The sequence below is a fragment of the Empidonax traillii genome, unplaced genomic scaffold (assembly GCF_003031625.1).
Source record: "Empidonax traillii isolate 1590-97213 ecotype Southwest subspecies unplaced genomic scaffold, ASM303162v1 scaffold148:size1803964, whole genome shotgun sequence".
Classification (NCBI taxonomy): Eukaryota; Metazoa; Chordata; class Aves; order Passeriformes; family Tyrannidae; genus Empidonax; species Empidonax traillii.
The window spans coordinates 516017-540261 of NW_020955341.1; the positions used below are offsets into that span (position 1 = coordinate 516017).

At 36.9% G+C, this 24245-nt stretch overlaps 1 protein-coding gene across 5 annotated transcripts in view; it reads left to right on the plus strand.

The window, feature by feature from the left end:
• SBF2 (SET binding factor 2) overlaps window positions 1-24245 on the plus strand; it is a 254794-nt gene that overhangs the window by 117997 nt on the left and 112552 nt on the right. For all 5 annotated transcript variants that reach the window (XM_027884520.1, XM_027884515.1, XM_027884518.1 and 2 more), the window contains exons 4-6: window positions 2605-2718; window positions 4352-4462; window positions 6756-6861. In XM_027884520.1, coding sequence (XP_027740321.1) covers window positions 2605-2718; window positions 4352-4462; window positions 6756-6861 — 331 coding nt within the window. The remainder of the gene's footprint in view (window positions 1-2604; window positions 2719-4351; window positions 4463-6755; window positions 6862-24245) is intronic.

Consider the following 24245-nt stretch of genomic DNA (forward strand, 5'->3'; position numbering starts at 1 on the left):
GTCAGGGAAGCTTCAAGTTGGACATCAGGAAGAATTTCTTCATGGAAGGGGTTGTTAAACATTGGAACAGGCTGCCCAGGATGGTGTGGAGTCACTGTCCCTGGAAGTTCTCGAGAAACAATTGGACATGGCGTTTAGAGCCGTGCTTTAGTTGACAAAGTGGTGGTTGGTCAAAGATTGGACTCAATGATCTTGAAGATCTTTTCCAACTTAAAATGGTTCTGTGAGTCTGTAATTTAAATTCAAAATCCATGTATCTTTAACAAAGTTTCCTTAACATCCATTTACTCTTCAGTAAGTTGTAAACTGAAGGCTATGTTTATAAAATAAAAAGTTATTGTGGAAAAAATATAAAAAGACATAACTAACTCCTTTATTCTGTTAATTTTGATTAGAGAGTATTTTTTCCTTCGATGAGCAAAGAGATAAAGAAAGATGAAATGTGCATGTGTCTGAGCAGAAGTGGAAATAGAAAGAATTACATTTGCAGCTTTACTGCTTTGTAATTAGTATTGCTACATAATGCTTATGCTGTTAATACTGTGCTTCAAAAGTAGGTTAAAAGTCATGTGTTTGAAGTGATTATCTGCTTAGTCTACTGACTCCTAATAATGTGCCTGCATGCCTGTCAGAACGTGGAGCTGGGGAAGAAATGTGGCCACTCACACTGCATGTTACTGTAAGTCTTGTATGTAGTAAGGGAGAGTGGCTTTATAGTGTAAAAGATCTGTCAGTCAATACTGTGCTGCTGTGCCCTGAAAGTTTTAAATTAAATCTAATTCTGAATTAATTCAAGACTTGACCTGAAGTTGAGTGGATTTTTATAGAAACCTCCTCCCTATCTGTGCACCCTGAGTTTTCATTATCTCAGTACCATGTGAATATAGAGGAGCTTCCACGTTCCCTTGCCTTCAGTAATGTGGATTGTGTTCTAATTTCATTTTTCTTAATTTCAGGGGCCACAATATGTCAGATATCCAGAATCCATTGCCTTTATGCCTAGAATTCATAGTTACTCTTTAGAGCAGTTGATGCAGTGAACTTCTGTTGGTAATTTAACAATTCTTGGACTTTTGGGGGCGGCAAGAGGGAACTGTAATTCCTGTAAAAGCTCTCTCCCTGTCAACATTAAAATGGACGAAAATAAATGAACGTGTGGGATGTGCAACTACTGAGTTATTGTGTTTCTCTGTGAATTTGTGAATCACAATTTTAACCTAGAAATGAGATGCGAAATAGACTAATTGCTAATATATTGTTTGCCATTTAGGTAAAATTTAATGTGCAAAGAAAAGTGTTTTCCCATATGTGTGTGTGTATATATATATATTTGTACCAATTGATTTTGTTTTGGTATGAAAATGTTATGCTGTGTTAACCAATATTTTAATTAAAACTTAAGTACTCTCTTTTAAAATAAATTTTATTTAAATGATGAATTGTGGGTTAGTGTTCACCTAAAGAAACTGTGCATTCTGAATTGAAGTGATGAAATAAAGCTCATGAACTCACAGCATTCCTGGCATTTAAGGGCATTTCTATCAGGTTTCTTCAATTTAATAGAAAAGCAATGTTGGATTTTTTAATTTTTTTTTAATAAACTGAAATGATGGCTAGTAACATGACAGAAATAGTAGGCAGATATTTCATGCTGTCATATGGAAATGGAAGTAATTCCACTCATATTCCTAATTAAGATAATAGAGTGATTTTTGCTTGGAAGAATGCTCGGTCAGAGGAACAAATAAAAAAAATGTGGTGGGTGGTGTGGGAGTGGAGAGAATTACATGCAAAAATTGGAAAGCACGGACATTCTGTCATTTGAAAACTTACTCAGTTAATGAATTTTTCAAAGATTGTGTGGAATTTTAGAAATGAAAATATTTAGTGACATCTTTAGTTTGGCTATGAACAATAATAAACTATTTGCGATTGAATAATAAACGCTGGCAAGGAGGTTGTAGCGACTTGCACAATATCATGAACAACTGCAAGTTTATCTGCTCTGTTCCTTTCGTCTTTTTTTTTTAACCTTAGTGATTTCTAAGTGTGAGGAATCTTTTTGAGAAATCGGAACTAGTGTTTTCTTGGAGAAATTCCTTTAGATTCCAAATTCACTAGGTCAGGCTGGAGATGACTTTATAGATAATTTTAGCTGTAATGTTATTGGAAATTCTGAAAGAAATTGGATTATATTAATATGAGGAGGCCGACCAAACATTCTTTTGTGAAATACGTGATTTCTGTATTTGTGGTATGGTTGATTGTAAATCAGCTAACACTTTGACATGAAGGGATCCTTTCTATAGTCTACTTCACCATCTAAAATGTGAAACGGGGTATTTAATGTGAAACATTGTCCTGTAAAAGGGCTGTCTCAGGGAACTGTATTTCAGGTATGTTGGTGCATGACTATCCAGGTGAGTTTCAACAAGTTGAACTACATCTAGAAATGTCCAGGGAGTTCAGGCAACCACTGGAATGTGCTCTTGTTAGTTGACTCCGTTGCCAGTTTCAAATATTGCAGTTATTTTCTAAAACTGTGAGAATGCTAAGGTTTGAGGTTTCTTTCTGCTTATTAATTGAAGTGTTTCTTCTTTCAAGGGAACAAAAGAAATTGAAGGTGAAGAGGAGTCTGGTTTAATTCCACCTGCAGAAGTATTCGCTCCTAAAAGTCTGGTCTTGGTGTCCAGACTGGATTATCCAGAAATTTTCAGGGTAAAGAACTTGAAATTGCCATTTATAATATATGTCAGCAGATGGATCTGTTTTAAATGAGTAGCCGTGACGATACTTTTGAATTAAAACATTTCAGGATTAAGTTGGGAATTAAAAAGCAAAAGTTGGTTAAGATTGAACTAGATATAATTCAATGTCTGTGACAGTAAATAGCCCCTGTAGGTTAAAGCAGTGCTTTTTACCCTCCAAGCAGTTGTAAAACTACATAGAAGATGCAACAGAGCTTTTTCTGGGCTCAATTTGCTGTATAATGAAGGGAATTACTAGGACAAAACCAGATTTACTCAGGTAAAACCAAGACATTAACAGTATTTGATTAACTATATAATGGTAAGTTAGTAGTGAAATTCTAGTTTTCTTTCATATGTAAGGCAAAATGTCCAAGCCCCTTCCAGATCAAATTAAGATGCATGACAGAGATTCAGACTCTTGGATTACTTTCAGCTGATGAAATGTGACTTACCAGAGATAAATGAAAAGCTTAAATTTTTATTAAGCTAATACACAGTAACAGAAACAAATAAAGTTCAGTTTATAGATCAAAGGAGGAAATAATTCAGCAATTGTCACCAGACATTAAGAATGACAGTACCAAGTAAGATTAAAAGTCCGTGTAACCCAGTATTTTGTCTGATAGTGGCCTGTAGCAAATGCAAAGCAAAGCATGTAAGAATAGGGCTGGCTGTAGAAATAATTCTACAAAATACTTTACTAATTCAGTGTGAATAATATTTAAATGACATCCTGAACCAGAGGTGTCAGTTGTGTGGGTTTTTTCATATAATTTGTCCACTTTCTGAACATTCATGTTTTACAACAACCCATGGCAAGGAGTTTCACAGTTTAACTAAGTGTTATATGAAAAATTACTGTTGGGATTATTTCTAAGAAGAGAATTACTAAAATATTGGCTGATTGATCAAAGTTACAACAGTTAAAAGGCACCAAAAGGATTCTGTGGAAAAGGAAAGTTAATTCCTTTTTTCCAAAGGCTTCTTAGAATGTCATGCTGAATGGTCTCCATGAAATTATTAGGAAAAACGCTAAAGCCGTATCTGGGATTTCTCAGTCAAAACTGGATCCATTAAAGAAAAAGGAAATGCTGAAAGGTTAATGTGCTGTTAATTCAAAAATATATTTATATTTATATAATAAAATAATCTAAATTAAATAACATGGAATGGTTGAACATTGATACTGATCTTAAAATGAGCCTCAAAAGCTTCAGTGTTCTACCCTAGAAACCAGCCAGGTTTAGATCCACAGAGTTCAAGGCACAGTGTTGATTTTTATAACTTTTAGAGGTAACTTCTAGTAAAACACTTTTTATGTAATAAACAAAGCAAAAATATTATACATAGAATTTCTTAAAAAATATTTGTATATCTACACCTGCCAGCACATACAATCCTTCTAAATAGCCAAGCTAATTTGTTTAAATGAAGGATTGCTTCCATAGCAAATTGCTCTGTCTTCAGTTGGAAAGTACTTTACTACATTAATAACTATTAAGAAGAATGTGTTTTTTGAAAATTATATACATAGATCTTTAAATAGTTTGACATCTGCCTCCCCTGTATAGCAGACTGATGTATTTTGTCTACCTTTCTAGGCTTGCCTTGGCCTGATCTACACGGTGTATGTGGACAGCCTGAACGTGTCACTGGAGACTCTCATTGCAAATCTGTGCTCATGCCTTGTCCCTGCTTCTGGAGGGTCTCAGGTAAATAGGGAAAAAAGGGTATTTTTCCAGTTAATTTAATTTATGAAGAAAACAAAAAAATAAATTCTTGAAATATTTTTGAGGAAAAAAGATCATAGTTCAGCTTAGTGCTTTCCCTGTGGCCTGTGAGTGCTTTCCCTGTGGCCTGTCTTCTAAAGACAGCAAAAATTCCATTCCAGGATAAGGTCAAAGGGTTAATTTTGTCACTGAGTTGGCTTTTTACAGGGCACATTAACAAATCAAGCAGTTTGTGTAAGGTTAGTTTTTAATAGTAATGTGTTCAGGAATACTTCTGCTTGCTACAGAAATTTTTTTAAAGGCTTTTTTTCTTTGTCATTTTTTAACATAACCTTCATTTATGCATGTCTTCTCCTTGATGAAGTTCAGGACTCCACTTTTTGTTCCATAAATAACTTGTTTAAATTTCTATTTGCATGCATTTTTTTAAAATGCTAAAAAAAAGTAACTCGACTGTGGTTTTCTCAGAGGTGATTAAATATTGCAGGTAGCCCGTGCATTCAAAAATAAGAATAAAGTTTTCCAGAGAATACACTTCTTTCTACTTTTTACTTAGGCTTTCTGTAAGCAGAAAGTCAGATTTCCTTTATATAAATTATTCCTATACGTTTTTTGTTGGCCTTCACTTTATGCTGTGACACTGCTGGGAAATTGTGGTCCTTATTGTGAAACGTACCTGGAAACTGTAAACACAAATGGCAACATTTGAGAGCCAGGTACATGCACAGCTTCCCATTCAACCTATGGATTCTCAACAGTCTTGAAATCCTACAAACCCCTAATTCTTTTCTGGTTTTCCCATAGCCCTGGCTGCTTTGGAATTTCTTTTAGTGTTGCTGTGTCAGAATGTCCTCTCAGCTTAGTCAAGGTCTACCTCATTGCTCTCCAGGCAGCCACCTCTCTTGTTTTTGCATCCTAAGCCTTTTGGGTTTGAAGGGGAGTAATCAGGTTTTATCTCCTCATTCAGAAACCTTCTTCTTCAATGGTACTTGAGCCTCAGATTACAGGTTTTGGTGATCCACTTGGAACTTCTGGCTCCACTTCTATCCTCTCTTTTTAATTGTAATCCCCCCCCCCCCCCCCCCCCCATAAATGTGTCTTTTCTCAGTGGTTGTTTCCTCTGCTAGAAGTGGAAGGAAAAGTCCTTATATTCCTCTGGTTGTTCTTCCTTCTGCTTCCTTTCTTCAAATAATAAGCTCTTTCAGTTCGAACTTAAATTTACTGGGATCAAACTATCATTTTAATCAGAAACTGAGGTTTCTCCCTTTTTTCTTAAGCCTCAGGCTTCTAGGACTAAGTCTGAATTAGAATGGGAACACTCTTCTGATGTTTATTTTCAGAAGTCCTGGAGGAGCCTCCCAGGTTGTTCATGTGTCCTCCACCATTCAAATAATCAGCTGTGAAATGAGTCACGGCCCTGCATCCAGGTGTGCTGAGGAAGAGCATCTCTGCTTCAGCTCAGGGACTTGTTTGGTTTTCCTGGGGAGCATTTTGGTTTCGAATACCTGCTGTGCAGCAACTAGAGCTTGCTGCCTTCATACATTCAACATCTTTGCTGCCACACTGAGTGGGGAGGTACCAGACTTAGTGCTTGCACAGAAATGCCCCCAGCCCATGGGAGTTAGTGCTTAGAGATAACTGCTTGAAATCACTCACTGCTTGACTGTCATGTGGATTTACCCAGAGGAAAGCAAGGTTATTTTGCAATTACAATGCTGTTTGGGATGTGATACACCAGTGCATTCCTTTCACTCCCATTTCCTGCCTCCCTCAAGGGAGGTGTGTTCTTGTTCTGGAAAGGTAACTGAGGTTTTAAGTCTGCTTGAATGTGCAGAGCAGGAACACAGGAATAGCAAAACTGTCCTCTTCAATACCCACTTATCACAAATATGTTCATAGTTCACACATGGATCCAGAGCAGATAGCAAAAAAATTCAGTTAATAATAATATACATTTTTCTGATTTAAATGAGTTTTAAACCTTTTTTTATTGTATTATTAGAAATGTGCTATTAACTGCCCTCAAAGCCAGAGCTATTTAACTAATTCAGTGTAAATGCAAGGGAGACAACATAATGTTATACATTCAAGGAGACATGTGATGGTCCTCAGATTATATTTTGGATCTCTTTTTGTCAATTCAGTTATTCTTCTGGACTTTAAATTTCTGTATACAAAACAGATAATTTTTGCAGTATAATCACTTATCTGTATGACGACAGCTTGTTTATTCTATATAAAGTATATTACATTTTTTAAAAAATTGTTTCTACAGAAATTGTTTTCTTTGGGAGCTGGAGACCGACAACTGATACAGACTCCTCTGCACGATAGCCTTCCTGTTACAGGCACCAGTGTGGCTCTTCTCTTTCAGCAGCTGGGTATGTCTAGGTCTGCTTTGATAAAAAAAAATATTTTTTTAAATTACAGAATGAGGTATTTTCTACTCTAATTCAGTTCTAATCGTGTGCCAAGAAAGCTACAATGTAAATATTAATTTCTTATGAATGCAAGAATGACTAATAGGGCTGTTATCCCTTACTGAGAAGTTCATAGAACCTTTTGGTACATCCTGCCTGTAGTAAGTTATCTCCAGTATTAAAGAATCGTGGAATAGTTTGGGTTGGAAGGCACCTTTAACCATTTAGTCCAACCCCCCCACCTAGTATCTGCAAATGTACTGGGAGCAAAAGTGAGCCTGGCCTCTATTTAATTGCAAAAGCGTTAGTGTAAAAGATTCCCCCCCTTTTGATACTGTGCAGGCTGCAAAGAAAACCAAGGAGGTTAGGAATGAAGGTGGTGTAACTGAAAAGATTAGTGGAAAGGAGACCATGTACAGGTTTGGGTATTCATATAATTCTGTTGTTTTCTGTTATTCTTTATCTTTCAAGAAGATGATCTAACACAATCCTCACCGAATGCTTACTTGTTCATCACAATTACAACGGTGTGTCACTGTTACCTGGGTACCTCAATACTAACCTCCTGTCTGTCATTGAATTCATTCAGTTTTAATGCTCTGTTAGTCTTCATTCCAGTGGTTTGTAAAGTGACTTCGAAGCACAAATTTGTAGCAGCCATGGATAAAGGGCACAATTAATAATCTTTTCTGAACCTGTGGACCTCATATTAATCTCAAGTAATCAAATGGCCTCAGAATATGTACTGGTCATCCATTCTTTTCATAAATGAACAGTGAGAATGGATGGAAACCAGCAAAAGAGTAGTAAAGAACAGTAGGAGTTTGTCACAGAAAGCAGTCTCAGATCTGATGAGCCCAAGGCCATCTGCTACTAAGAAGATTTAATTGTATCCTTCCAAGAAGAATATTATTCCAAGACGAATGTTATAATTTTGCTGGTAGTGGTTTGAATTAAAAAAATGTGGCTAACATAGTGTATAGATGTTACTTAGCTTCACCACAGTCCCTAAGGTTTTACTTGACATATCATGTCAAGATTCATTAGGATTACTCTGATCAGATTGCAGGCAGTGTTTTAAACATGGATATGCCCAACAACTTTCCCCCTTTTCTGAGGACATGGAATGTGGTGTGGGGTACCATAAGTACACTATGTTTTGTTTGGTAGGTATGGTATGTAATATAACTAAGTGGAGGCAGTTTGTTTTAGGCAGTTGTAGATGAAAGTTGCTATAAATTCACAGTTCCAAAAATGTCAGAGGAAGTGAGGCTCTCAGCTAGTGCTTAGATGGGTTAACTGCCCTGTCTTGTGGCACTTGGCTTTTGTATGGCAAATGGTTGATTGTAGCATTTTGTCACTGAATCAGTCTGAGGACTGATTCACACAAAGGCAAAAAATCTGAAGAGTCCTTCCAAGCATCAGATTTATGCAGGGAAACTGTGTAAAGATGGAGTGGAATTTAAATATGTGGAAGAGAAAACTGAGGGAGGATCCTCTCTTCCTCGTGGTTTCTAAGAAAGAGCATTTTTTTGCAAGGCAAGTTTTTTTTAAATTCCTATCATTGTGGATAAGAATGAACTGTAAAACTTTCATATGAGAATTTAAAATTTCTTTTACACACACAGGGTTTAAGTCAATATTATTAACCACATTTTGTTAATGGGTTAATACATGCAGATGGATATCATGTATCTCCCTAAATCTACTGTAGCAGAGTACTGAAGAGTTTGGAGAGTCCTGTAAGCAGAACTCCTAGATTGTTGTGCTAGCGGTCAAAGGCCTTTTACCTTTATATTTTGAATTTGTGTCAGTCCTTATTAGCTCATATACATTTTCTAGTACCTATACCCTTGATTTACTCTTTATCTACCATCTCATCTTTCTTTTCCTTTGCTGCTTTAGCCTTTTTGCTGTCTGTTTTCTGTGGTTTTGCTGCTCTTCTGCCTTTTCTCCCCCTGACTTCCAGTAAATGTTTGGAGGTTCTGTCTTTCTTGCTTTTCGGTGGCTTGTAAGAAGTATGAGTCAGTAAGCCCGTGGATATCAGAGGCCCTTTCCAGTTACAGTGCACAGAGGGATATGAAGATCAGCTGAAGGAGGGGGAGAGAAAGGGAGATACAGAAGGAAAACGTGCTCGTTGCTCACTTTTCTGGTTAGTGACGCTTCAACTGGCCTGAAGAAGAGAGAGACTGAAGAAAGTATGTGGTTATAAAACTTGGCAAATCTTCCCAAAGACAAGCTTGTAGGCTTACATCCTGTTTCCTTGAAGGGGATCATACAAGTTCATGGAAAAAAAAATTGTCTCAGTACCCCTTCTTTTCTGCTGTGGCAGAATTTTCTCTTTTACAAGACTATCAGGATTATTAGGAAGAGCTTGTCTAGTGGCCTTGGGTAGGTGCTCTGTCCATGTCTCCCTATTCTTTGGTGTGACAAGGATGGTAGTTGTTGCTTGGGAACAGGCCAGATACTAGTTAAGGAATAGGCAAGTAAGTTTGCAGGTAGATTTTAAATCAACCACTTGAATGCTTTGCAAAAGGCTGCTTTTCCCACCTCCTATTTCTGACCACTGTGTTTTTTTTTCGTTTCTTTGGGGTTTTGGGGGGTTTGGGTTTTTCCCCCCAAATGTGCCTCTGTTCCCAGCTGATGTATCCAAGTATCTGGAGATATAGTACAATGGTAGAATTGCCTTGTATCTCTAAGGACACAAATTAGAAAATGTTTGTGTTTCCATAGTGTGCCACACTTTACACAATAACACAAAGTTCCTTTCCCGTGTAGATGGTGAGCTGTCATCGTGTTCTTAGCACCAAGGCTTGTTAATGCTGAATTTCTATTCAGATTTACTAAAAGAAAAGTTGTTGATACAGCTGCGTATGTTTGTTTGCAGTGGTTGTTGAATATAAAAAGAGGACCAGGAAATATGAACAGACTGTTTTAAATAAATTTTCACTTTTCCTGTAGTCTTAGGAAGAGTTAAAGATAGTGAGTGTGGAAGCATGTGGTAAAACCTATTGGCTCATCTCTTTGAAAAAGCTTATTTTCCTAAGATAAGGCCTAATCTTTTCTGCTGGAGATCATAGTTGAACTTGTCAGAAGTTTTTGTGCTTTTTGTAACAATATTCACTTGCTCTATTTCTCTTGTTCTGTTTGAACAAGACCTTAATGTGTATTTGTCTCTGTAACCTGGGCATAAGCATTCTACTCCTGTTGTCCAGTGTGGTGTTTGTAACTTTAGTGACAGCTGTTATCCCATCAAATAGGACACAAATATTGACTACACCGTTTGTCAAGTAACAACACGTTCAGTTATTTCTCTTCTGGTACAAGTCACTCAATCCTATCTAAATTACTAATAGAAAAGTGAAGAGTAGTTAGAAAAATATTTGTGAACTGCATAAATCACCTTTTTAAAAATAGCTCTTTCTTTGAGGAAGGTGGGCAACAAGACAAAATTTATCACTATGAATAGATACAAAAGTAATGTCAACATTTATTTTGAGAAATATTGTGCAATAGTATTCTCATCCTGCTTTTTCTGCTTGGCAGGATAATACTGTGTCAGCAGATGACCCTCCCTGTATTACCAAGTCCACAGCAGATCTGGAAACAGACCTTATTTTTACTTAGGCGTTAAACTACGGTTGGGAAAAACATCCCCAAAGGTTTTAAGCTTAGTAATAAGGAACAGCAGTGTTTGACATTTTAAATCATACATTCTTTTTTTTCCTTTTCATTAAATAAAACATAATATATAGGAATAATGTGACAAAAGCCAGGCCTTTAGCTGGATCACTAGAAATTATTTCATCAACAAAGGATTAGGTAGAAATAAGGAATCATAAGGAATCATAAAGTTACTTTTAAAAAAATTATCTGTGATAGATACAAGACTTTCAATACTGTTCTACTTCTTGTCTCTTAGTAAATGGTATTTATAGAAGGTTCAAAATGCAGGAGTTTTTTTCAGGCTCAAAGGACACTTAGGGTATATTTCTCTTCTCTATCACTGTATTAACAATACATCCCTGGGCTTCTGCCTCAAACTCTTTTGTCCAAACTCCAACTCTGTTTGCCTTCTCTGTATGATAATTCGGCACTGATGCATTCAGTCATTTGAATCTGACACATACACTTCCATCTCCCCAAGAGGCAGTTTTTTTCCAAAGAACCCAAGACAAAAATTATGTTAGGGGCCTAGCAGCAGAGCAAGAACCTAAGGTTTAACCAGCATTTTGCAGTTTTTCACATTTCAAGGACTAATAGCACGAATCACACTGCTCGGCTGAGCAGAACAATTATGAAAATTTAATTTCCAGAAGAATTAATGTTTCTTTCTCCTTTCCAAACACTTAATCAAAGACAAAAGAGTTTTCCTTCCTTTCCTTCTTGTTTAGTCTCATATCAGGACTGTTTTCCTATCCCCTTATTTCCTCTGTTCCATTTAATTTGTCTGTGCTTGTTTTCCTCCTCATATCTTAAACTCACCACTCAAATATTTTTGGTAGAACTCAGACTGACTTTGTGTTAAAAATAAAGTAATATTTTGAGTGGCAAAAATGAAACTTTGAAGTAAATTCTACTTTGAATCTTCTGGATGAAGACACAAGGTAAGGGTCTTTTGGAATCCAGGGCTGCTTAGGATGGAGACTCAGTAGATGGAGTGACATGAAGATGAACAGTAATGCAAGGTTGAGCCAGGTTGCTTGGCAAGTTTGTCTTTGATTTTCCAAACTATGATGTAACTTAAAGTGCTAAACATCCTTATCCTTCAACCTTTTTATGTCTTATACAAATATCTTAAAATATTTGTAACTAGAAGTTATGTGTGCACCATAAGGTGGTATATGAAACCTCTAGAACAGATACTTCAAAAATAATATAATATAATGTAATTGAAGGCTGGTGGGTCATTAAATATCTGTAATTCCACATATCAAAAGCAATTGATTGATGAAACTTCTAAAGATTATTAAAGTAGCACTATGACTTGAGACTGAGAAGTTTGAAGTGTTATCTTTCTCCCTATATGCATGTTCTTGCCTTTCCTTTTGGATCAGAGCAGATACTTCTCTGATACCATAGGGAGCTGCTTAAAATTAAATAATTAATCAACACTGAGCAAGCAAATAGACGTGAATCGTTTTCCACATATTTCCATGGGGTGTCAATGACAGTAATGATTTTTGTTGATTTAAAGGGTCAAAACCCATTACTGCTGTATGGTGATAAATCCAGTCAAAATGTAATGATGGGATCATATATTAACTATCCTACTCATTTGTAATTTTTTGGGGTTGTGTATCAAAGTGTGCAGAAATAAAAGAAATTCTGATTTCTCAGATTTGTTAGAAACTAATGAAGAATGATGAAGATTTGTTGTTTTTTTCATATAACAAATTTACTAAAATTGCTTTGTGTTCAAAAATTTATTTAGGGGTAAAGGTCTTGATTACGGCAGCATTATTCTAATTATTTTTTAATAAAAGTACACTGCTCTAACTCTGTTTGGAAGCAGATATTTGTTTGTGTAGAGGAATTTCACAGTTTTGGTTAACTAATTGAAAATACATTTTTTAAAATGGTTCTGTAGCTGTGCCAATATCATTCAATATACATTCTGATCTCAGAAGACATGAAATAGGCTGATAGTTCAGCAGGCTCTGTCCTTGGTTCTTGCAAGTATTTCCTTTGAAAGCTCATGTCAGGGCCCTGAGCACATGGCCAGCCCCCCCAGCCCCTCCTTGCAGGGATGAGCTGCCTGTGCCCAAGGTCGGCCCCGATGTGGCACAGCTGTGGGACCTTGGCTGAGGCTGCTGAGGAAAGAGCTGCGTGAGGGATGGGAAACGCAGGGGCCTGTTGACTTCTTCGCTTGGATGCTGCACTTAAGCTCAGGCCGTGCCCTTGGTCCTTGCCCGAGCCACGTTGCAGCGATACTTGTGCCAGGCAGCACACCCGGATCCTCACCCGTGGACTGGACATCCTGGCTTGGTCTCAGCTCTCCTTCGTCACCGTGGACTTGCCTGGTGATCACTGTGACCGACTTGGCTGCCACCGCTGGACCTGATCCTCACCTTGCCATGCTGACCTGAGTTCCTGCTTGACCTCAGACCTTCCTCGTCACTGTGGCTTTGGCTGGCTATCTCAGCTTTTGGCTGAACCTTGCAGCTGTCAACAGACCTACCCAACTCGTCTTTCTCTGGGTACTGTGGGACTCAGTCCACCACTTTTTGGTGAGGGCACTGCCCCTTCCCGCCTTTTTCCATACTTGGCACCTGCTTTGTCTTCTGTTATGGAGCAGTGTGCCAGTGCTGATCCCTGGCAGCTGGTGGTTCTTCAGTTTTCACTGCTTACCTTCTAAAAGTCTTGAGTTGATATTTAGATAATTAGTTCTTTACAGTAAGTTTTGATCCATTCGATGCTAAAAATCAAGCTTTGTGAGTCCAGAAGAGGTATAGTTGGTGCACCACTTCTTCCTGCTGTAGTTTGATCCTGAGGAAGAAATCAATATTTTAAGATTTTCTTGGTCTTAAAATATGCACTGTGGTCAGAATTTCAGGGTCCTGCAATAAAGCTGGCTTCATCTGTTAGGAACCTTTCTGACTTCTTACCACTTCCCAACAACCTGCCTCAGATATTAAGATGTGAGCTACTGGAGGACAATTGTCTGTGTACCACGATGTTAAACATACCACAGTTCAGCAACTGCTGAACCCATGGAGAATGCAGAGAAGTGATCTGGTGGAGATGATCTGTAATCTTTTGTTTCAGTCCTAAGTAAAAAGAATCACTGTGCTGAGTCAGACCTCAACTTCACTAGTCAGAAGGGAAGTTCAAGTGTGAGGTATTTTGCTTTGGGAAAGAAGAGGAAGATCTTGTAATCTGTACTCACTATCAGAAATTACTAGACACAGATATACCAAAAGAGAGCAATATTAGCAGTGCTGTCAAAGGTGACAGATTTGCAAGGCTGATATAGTTAAACTGCATCCTGTGTAGGGGAGAGGCTGAAGTGTTTAGTTGAATGTCATATATAGCCTAAGGACAAGAGAACCTGGATGCTTGGGGAAAGGCTGCTCTCTCATGTGAGGTCATAAGACGCTGCTCCAAGTGCCTTCCATTGTAAGTCCTTAGCTTATTTTTTTTTTTATGATAAGGGAGGGCCTAAATAGAAGGGTGGAGATTTTCTAGAATACTTGTATCTGAACACTAATTTGTGTTTTTGATAATCAGCAGCAAGCAGGACACAGGTATTTCGACTTTCCCAGAAGCACAACGCAATCGTGCAGTTTTGTGCTTGTGGATATTGTTTTCAGTCTCTGTTTTCAGTGACTCTGGAATATGACTTCCTTCTTGCTGAGCTAACGTAAACTACCTTGCTGCTCCTTCACTGATGGTCTTTAACTTTCACTGTTGTTGGATGTTTGAGCTTTTTAGGATGTGTAAGTCAAGTAGAGGAACTGCATTCTGGACTACACAGTGCTGTTTGAGAAAGAATCCTATTGTATTAAAAGTATTTCACTTTCACTACTGTGAATGGAACTACTTAAATAATTCTTCAGTTTCAGGGAACAGTAGAGTTCAACATGTAGTAACTCAATGCTGACTTGACTGTAAGTCAAAGGATACTTGTTGGCTCGTGGCATGGTAGAGGAGTGACACTTCCTTCTAGTTTATTTTCCCAGTAGAACAGGTGTATTTAATCCATAGTTAAACACTGGCATAATTAGTCATAAAAAGCCATTAGATAAGTGACAGACCATAATATGTGTTTAGCTGCTAATTACTTCTGGTTGTGTTATTATTAATAACATAAAATAAACTTTACCTTTTTTTTTTTTTCTTTTTCTTAAAAATGATGAAACCAAGAAATTTCTCCTGTTACCCATACCCAGCAAGGCTGGGCGTTTGTGTGTGAACTTCCAGCAGTAACAGGTGGTAGTCGTGATCTGTGCAAGATTATCTGCACTTTGGGAAAGCAAAGCTAGTTGACTTGAATGATGTGGCAGTTACTATTTCTCAGTGATTACGTGCCTAATTCCTTGTTTCTAACCACGATGAAGGAGCTTGTGTATAACTTTAAAAAATCTGGACTGAAACAGATTTCTGAAAGTCCAAAGGTCCAGTTCCATCCTCTAAGAAGGCCCACTTTAGAGATAAATCAGGTTGGTCTTGTAGACACGGATTGTGGAACAACTAAAGCATAGTGGGATTTTGAGTATTTCTTCAGACAAAAGTAGGAAACACTTTTAAATAATTTTTATTAATTAATTAACTTTTTAGTTAATTTAGTTTACTTTTTAGTTGTTTGTAAACGTAAAATTTCAGCACATGACTTCATCTTTAGCACTCCACTTTGAATAGATAGCTCAGCAAATTCTTGTTCAGATACATCTCAAATAGTTCCTAAGATAGGTGGATCTTATTGAACCATGTTCAAAAAGCAATAAGAAGCCAGAACTTACTAGTTTTGTGGTTAAGATTTTTTAGGTAATAGTTGTCATTTTATACTTAGTGGAAAAACAACCAATGACTCTTTGTATTTAGTGTTTCCACATACATTTCATACAAATTTTATAAGGTTATATAACAACATAAAAATGCAATTTTCCCATTATTATTAGAAAATACCTATTGAATCATAAGGCAAAAAACTGAATTATGATGTTCCTAAAATTAGCTTATTTTTGTGGTAGCTAATTTTTAAAATTCACTAGACTTGTAAGACACACTATGCTTTATGTTTTTATTCTGAATTAAAGTAGTTCTGCTTAAAAAATATAGCCTCCTTTAGAAAACCTAAATCCCAAAATAATGTGGGACCTGAAGGGAATATTTAAAATTTTGTTCATATTATTGATGATATTGGCTTTTAGAGGCTGCTTTTTGCACAGTGTTAGGTGTTTCTGCTGTATTTTATCTTTCTATTTTGCTCTGTATCACAGACCATGTGCATTACCTTGTGCTGCTTTTTACATCAGTATCATTCAGGGAGAATTCATAAGTTACAGAAAAAGGGGAGCACGAAGAACAGGCTCATAAAAAAAGGTCATGAATCAATTAAGGCTGGAAGTTAAAAGATCATTTCTAATTGTAGGACAAGAAAAATTCTGTAACACCTTCTGTTTTGATTACTAATGGAAAGCACTATCACTGCATTTAAGATGAAGCTTGATCAATATGGAGTTGTCTGATACAGTCATGATGGCAGAAGGCTGGACTCTTTCACTGTTTATAGACCCTTCAATCCCACATTTTTAAATCCAATATATATTAAAATACCCAGGATTTTTGCTTTTGGCTACATTTGTTGACACTTTGAGGAATGTCTTCTGTAATATAATAGTTTCTCTTTATTTTAATTCTGGTTTGGGGGAGATACAATATTGTATTTTATGCCAACAGATGACAACACCAAATTACTGTATAAATGGGAAAAGACATTCCTGATAAATATATATGTGTATTTATATGGCTGGGAGACATTATGGAAGGGTCACTGCACAGTCAGCACGTGAGCTGGCTTATACTTGTTGACTAAGAAAATCCTGGTGTCTTTGACACAGAGCAAGAGTGGTTTATGTTCTAATATTTCATTATGTAGGGCAGCAAAGCAATGAGAAATTTAATCTGCAGAGCATGTGAAGTGACCAAATGCAGCATTTTCAGTACAGAAATACCTTTAACTGGCAGATGCACTGAGCACTGATGTGGTGCCCTTTCCCATCTTACGTTTGTTGCAAGGTTTCAACTGTACAAACCAGAACTTTTTTTACCTCTTGTCAGGATGTTTTCAAATGTATTACCCAACTCACTGAATTTCTTTTCTTTCCATGAAACTTCATGTATCATGTGATGGGAACATATATAACCTTTGGGGGATTTTAGCAGCATGTATGTGTGATTAAATTAAGACTGTTTTATTGAAGTATATGAACTTCTAATCAGTCTTTGACCTTAATAAATTTGTATACTCTCCAGCCTATGGAACCTGGCATCACATGCTCCATGAGTGGATGCTGCTGGCTTATGTTATAGTTTCAGTTTAAATCCCACTGGGCAGCGAGTTGCAATTAGCTCTATAACCCAGCAGAAGAGAATTTGCCATTTGAGCTTTCCAAGTAGATTTGTGTAGTCCTTTCCAAGTAGATTTGTGTAGTCCTTTCCAAGTAGATTTGTGTAGTCTGTCAAAGAACAAATAGATTACCAAGGGATTTGATGTGGCATTTACTGCTAATGGGCCCTTACTGCTGCAACAGCAGAACAAAGGGAAAGTATTCTTTTAGATGCTGTTGGAAATAAAGGGATATTGTCATGGTGAATTTTGTGCAGGGAATGTTCTGCATTTCCAAGTCGAGGCACTTTGTAGACAGTCACTGAGGCTTCATTTCCCCAGCAGCATAAACTGCCAGGCAGATGATCCTGTTTGGAATGTCCATTTCCAGTTGCACAGTGCTGCCCCATCTCCTGTGCCAAAGTGGTGCTTGACTCCACCGTGCTGAGCTATTTTATCTCACCAAGTTAACAGAAAATATTTGGAGGGTGGAAGGAGGGAGAGTCACATCTGTTTTCTGTCAGCAGCCTCAGGTTGTGGTTTGATGCTGCGGTTAAACCATTCTAATGGCCGAGTGTTGCAAGGGGAACAGATCCATCCCTCTTCCAGTCTGAACTCACTCACTCCTGTGAGCTTTGCTGCAGGTGTAAGGAAAGCACCAACCGTGTGTGGGTGGGGATAAGACCCCCCATCTCCTTCAGTGACAGCCACTAGAGCAGACTGCAGTCAGGTAAAGTCAAAACTATCCCTCCAGGAGGTGCTGCTCAGTTTTTTTGTTTGTTTGTCAATGTGTGGGTAAAGGGAGAGCTCTGTCAGCGACCCCTGTAGTGCTGCTGCTGTGGTGGCAGCTGTCAGTAGGCAGGATCCTGAAAGGGGTTCAAGGCAGTGTCCAGGATTTCTTGCAGCATTCACTGTTTTGCAGAAAAAACAAGGCACATGACATAGGATGCTTGCTTACTTTTCATCCAGTCCGAACTTGTAATACTCTTTTAATGAGACAAAATGTGCAGTAGTTTATTTTAAACAAATTATAAATCTGAGAAAAGTTATCTGACAAAAATAAATAAACTTGAAGCTGTGTATTTGATAAAGTGCTGTAGTTAATGAGATGGCTTTTAAAAGGAAACATTTCAAATAAGAGGAAAAGTAATAAAATTATAGATTGCTGTTTGCTATATAACAATTCAGTGAAATTTATTTAAACTATTAAGTGAAAATTTGTTTTGAGATAATTGAGAAGACAGTAATTTTCTATTCACAGCAGGACTTCAGAAAATGCCTCTCAGAAGAGTGTAAACAAATTACCCTTTTCCAGAGATGAGCAAAATGTAAACTCCAAAAAGCAAATGTCTAATTAATAAACAAGCAAATTTCAAAAAGGCCAAAGAAGCTTGCCTCTGCTTATAGAAAATACTGAAAAAGATCCTACTCGAAACAGATTTATTTTCTTTCTACTTTTGCTGATATGAATGCAGGTATAACTTCTCACTATTCCAAAGCAAATTTGGTAGCTGTTAAATAGTAAGAGCTTGCAAAACTATAGTTTTCAAAACTTCAGTATTAATGCATGTGGTGAGAGGAAAAGAAAACCAGTTCTATAGACATTTACTTCTGTGTATTTGTTCTTGTAAAATCATATTTAAAGTATTGCTCTTTAGTTTGGGCTGAAGTGTCACTGTCACCTCAGGAGGTCAGGAGAATCTCAGACAGTCTCGGAAAGAAAGAATTTTTAAAGATTGCTAAATGTTTTGCAGAGAACCCAAGCACCATCTTTCAAGAAAATAAATTGATTTTTAAAATTTTTGATGTTTGTGATGTTTCCTCAGTGGAATATTTGTCCTTTTATGCCCCATGAATATCGGCCAGCAGTGGCTGAAGGCAGCTCTGATCAGCCACGTCCGTTCTTGTTGTCTTTGCATTTATTTGGTTCTGTGAATGTAATGCTTCAGTAGCTACGAGTTCCTTGAGAAACACTTTGTAGTCTTTTGGCAGGAAACAGGTATGTTTGCAGTTCCTTGTGTATCCTTGACCATTTTTCCTGTGTACAGTTCAAGAATGACAACACTCTTCTCATTCTTAGATACTGCCTTTCTAAGGATCCTGATGGTATTACCCTCGCAGAGCATTGTTTTGTTAAAGGACATTTTTCTGATTTAAATGGATCCAGTCAAATTATGAGTATCCATTTGCTCCATCAGGATTTAATTTGCAGAATTTCTGCTAAGAATATCCTACAATCCATAACACATGGCAGTCTTTCCCATGTGTTATGCTATTCTTTTTCATATTTCAGCTACTCATAAATTTGTGAGTTTAGTTCTCTGCTTTGCCTATCTGTTTTTCCTTATTTTTACCTATGGGTGAAATACTTGCTTTTGAAATGTTATGTATGTAAATATTTCATGTATTTATCTGCAGTTAATTTATCTGCAGTTAGTCATTGCAGTTTTATTCAGATCACTTGAGACTGTTTTATGTCATCAAAGTAAAAAGTTACTGTTTCCTACACTTCTTGTGTTGGTGAAAGTAAAATGTACTGATTTCAAACATATATGCTTTTATATTTTCAGAAATTCTAGTTTTCACATTGTGCCTATGAATAAATAAAGATTAGAGTGTCCAGGTGATGTCTATGATGTGCCAGCACACATCACCATTCATACTTTGCCAGTTAGCTTATGTGAAGAATGGTTTCCAGGAATGTCATGGCTATAACTTTGCTTTCTTGGTCATCCTACCACAGCTTTGAATCTGTGGTCAGAGAAGTTAATATTTCTTTGTTGTGATGTTTTTCCTGATTTCTGACATGAAGTTAAAAATTAAGTTAAAAAGTTAAAAGCAAAGAGGGTTGTTCAAAAACTTTTAATGCTTCTTTTGAAGTTTAAACTTCTGAACTTTAAAATGTCTGTTGATGGCTGAACAGAAATCCTACTTAACTTTCAGACAGTTTACCATATATGAATCAATTTGGAGAGCTGGAAAATTGCTCTATCTCTTTTTGATTACTTAAATACATCAGCAGTTGCAAATAATTTAACAAATTACAATTTTAGATTTGCTAGCAGAATAAAGATAATTTTGGCTAATCAAGCTACTATAAATAATTTTTATAATATGCTTTTTTTCCAACATATCACATGATGTATGTGGTAGAAAAGGTTTCATAAAATATTTGGTACAAACAATAAATTCATGTTTCTTGAAAGGACAGTTCTAAAGAATAAAAGAAGGAAAGTCATTTATGAAATATGGAAATATGTAGCACTCTTCCACCTCTACTCAGGGAAATTGGGCAGCATTTCAGGCCATTGGTATGTATCCATTATTCCAGTCCACTCAAAATTCTTTTGCAGAATTATTTCATTGAGTTTTGGTTAGTGTAGGCCTGTGAGGGTTACACAGAAATTCTGTGTGCTGATATTAGTTTTGTACAGGATTACTGTTTACCTCTCCTTAATATTTTCTCAGGGCTTGTGTAGTGGATATTTATGGGGTAAACATCCAAACCAAATAGTGTCCTATTTTAGTTACCTAACTAGATAATAACTAAGCAGAAGATGAGATGTGAAATCATAAATCATATTTTGACAGAGTAGACCGTTCCTGAAATATTAACACCTCCATACATATAGAAAGAGATCAAAACCTTCTGTTTTAACCTCATAGTTTACAATTCAATATTGAGGAATGTTGCTTGCCATCCTCCCTATATAAGAGAAGATTATTGTCCCCTTAACAGCATATTTTATATGCAAACCCGCTTTGACATTCTTTAAGCGTTTATTCTTTACTGGAGTTGGGTTTTGATGTGTGTTCAGATAGCACCTATCAAACCTAACCTGTCTGTATGGGCCAGACATACAATCAGTAACAAGGCTTTAATTGGTGATGCAGATTATGTTTGTGTAATTCAATTTACTGCTTTCATGTAAATTTGGCATTTGCCATGTGAATACTTTCTGTATATGAAACAATTATTTGTCTGGTTTATCTTCTTTTGTCTTTTCTAATTTGTTGAGAAAATTCAATTAATGCACTCATAGTTATCTTGAGCTAATCCGTCTACGTTTTGATATGTATATTTATAAAATGTACATAAGAGATGTTATTGCACTTCTCATTTTCAGGGATGAAAACCTTATTATCTAAATCTTCTATTAATAATTGTCCTTGGCTTTATCGTTGTCTCTGAAAAAAAAAATTGCTGAGCATGTTCACTCAGTGTATTGGCAGAGCTGTACTTGAAGGCTCTAGAAATCCAAAGGGCTTTTGCAGCTTCTTTAAGTAGGTCTGCAGAGGGATTTAATTAAATTAGCAATAATGAAGTCATATCAACATGCAAATGACAGGTATCACTGAGTGTCTTCCTAAGTAGATCATACACTGTGCTTAATCCCTGTTTCCTTGTGCCTCTGTAATTTAGGGTTTGGTTGACAACCATTTGTTTGACTCAGTGTAGACAGAAAGCAGTGAATACTGTTGAACTTGGGGGGAGTGATATCTGTTGGAATATTTATTCATCAGCTGAAGACATTATATATATATATATATATATATCTCCCTGTTTTTGCAGTTTCTTTGATATTCTGTTTAATGGTCAGTTGGAGTTTATGACATTTACGCCAGAATCTTTCTGTCTGCTCCTCCTTTTCCTTACCTCTTCCCACCACCCCCCAAAGGCTGGTTTGTGGAGAAACCTTCATTCTACCCTTCCTTACATGGAACATTCGTGGTTCAGATTCTGAATTACCTTCATGTCAGTTCCAAAATCAGAAATGTTTCTCTAGAAATGGAGGTTGGTTTCAGCATTGAGTGTCACCCCCGTGTTTGATTCTTTGAGGGCATCTCAGCTGAAGGATCTGTGCTGTAGAGATTGCTTCTCTTCCTCCTGAGTCTGAAGATCACATAAGTTAATCTCTTGGGGTACTTGTCTGACTCATGTTCTCTGGTACTCAGCCAGAGAGCAGGATAAATTACCCCTCCCAAAGCTCTCTGCTGGCACAGCTACATTGCTCCCCATTTATGAGCAAGCGTGGCTATGATTTAATGGTGTAGTGTGCAGTCCTGCCCCAATAACTGACCTGCATATTTTTCTAAATATGAATTGATCCTGAACTGAGTGACATAACAGTCTTTTGGGTTTAACTCTGTGTAGCTGATTGGAGATACCATGCAATTTTTGGGTAGACAAATGAATGCAATTTGGCAAGAATTACCTGTAAGAGTATTGAGTACAATTGTTGCCTCTTATTTATTAGTTAAGCTTGTATTTTGTTCATTAGCAGTGCTATGCAGCCACATCTAAAAATAAAAATGAAAAGAGTTTTGTTTTTCTCTACTTTTTTCCTAGTTATCTTCAGAGCTTGACACTGCCTGACACAGAACTTGTACTATGCAGTCTCCGTGGCCTTTCAGAAAGGCTTTTTAGGCTTTGTTGAGCCGTTTCCTGGATTAGTCTGGCTAAGTTATGGATTATTTTGTCTGTGAAGCTTTTTCTTGTGTCCAGTAATTCAAGAATGGCATATTGGCATAATAATGTGTTCCACTAGTTCAGTTTCCAAATCCACTTTTATAACACTTTACAAAAGTCTGAAGTTGATAGCATTTTGATTTCACACAATATAGAGAACAGTTAATGATTTAACAAGTACACTTTGTGTTTGTTTTTTTTTTTTTTTAATCATGCTTAAATAAATGCTTAAATTCTAGAACAACAGGAAGCAGGCAGAATGATACATTTGTTGATGTAGGATGTCAGATAATTTAGTACAAATTACAGATTCTTTAAATACTTGAAAACAGTGAAGGTCAGGAAGCCTCCATTCAAAATTTTCCAGCGTATGTATAATATTTTACAGGATGTCTGTCTGTAGACTGCAAAAGAGCAATCTGTAAAAATCAACTTGTTTGTTGTTTCTCGTGTTGTCTATTTATGCCCTGACAAACGAGCATCGGATGTGGTGCGGAGTCTGCAGAGCAGCGTGGGGTTCAAGGTTACAGACAGGCACGATTGTGTCTTGTAGCATGAGGAAACTGGGCTCAGGCTTGTTATTTGGAATGGTTTGTTTTCAGTAAACAACTTGCAAGGCTTCAGACAACACCTTGGTGGCTTGGTCAAATAATTTCGTCGGTTCTTTAAGTGGTTTAGAAAAGGAAAGTAATCAAAAGTTGCACTGTGTATAATTTGTTGGATTCCATCAGGTAAAAGTTTTCCTTCACAGTCCTACTACTGATATTCCTAAAAACGTGTATTTCAGAATATGTGTGGAGCAATAATTTTGTATTGAGTTAGTGGCTATCTTCTTGAAATTAAGTAAATTCCAGATTAGGTGTCTATATTGTACACTTTATTTATTTTATATTCTTCTGTATTGTATAAAGAGCATTAAAAAAAAAAAAAAAAAGATGAAGAAGAAAGAAATAAAAGGGGAGAGAATGAAAACACTGGTACCAAAGAGACTGTCTGCACTGTACAAGCTTTTCAGTCAGTGGAAGTGGTTGGCCTGGGTTTCACTGTCCAAATGTGTTTTTCAAACTGAGTAGCCTGTTTTCAAGAAGCTGGTCAATATTGGTGATTAGCTTCTCAGTGGAAGAGCATTTCTATTATGCAGAAAAAAGCCCTAAAAGAAAGCCCACCAAGATTTCAGAACCTCTCCTTAAACATAAATTTATTATTTCTTAGGCATTCGGGAAAGAAAAAGGTAAGAACCAGGGATGTTCTCACTTTAAACTGGCTTTTGGGAAAGATACCAAAAGAAATGACCCTGATTATTGGTTTGGTGTTGGTTTTTATATAATAATGTTTATGCATTTTTAGATGAACTGATTACACAGACCAAGTCAAATACTCTCGTTGTGGTATATTCATTTGTATTGTAGGTACCTTGCTTAAATGAAAACACTTTGGTTTCCACATGCATGCACACAAGATTCCTAATGTCTTTTTTCTGTTTCTGCCGAGACAAAGCAATTTTTTGTGAAGTGACTCTCTGCTTTTTATGCATTCAGAATGCAGAAAAGGGTCAAGAGAGTGTAGAAAAAACTTAAATGGAAATCAAAAATTCCAGGTTCAGCTTGAAACCTGGAATGGACCTGCTAACTTGGACATGTGACAAGAGTTGCCAGACTGGAGAGACAGTGCTCCTTTCCCTTCTGCCACATGAACAATTGGCCAGTGAACTTCCTCTGCAGATTTATGAGAGATGTGTTTAGATGCCCTCGATTTTGGTCTCTGCCGTAAGTGCTGCAAATAAAGCAGCGCTTTTGTCTAGCTCAGCAAAGCTGGGGCTGCATC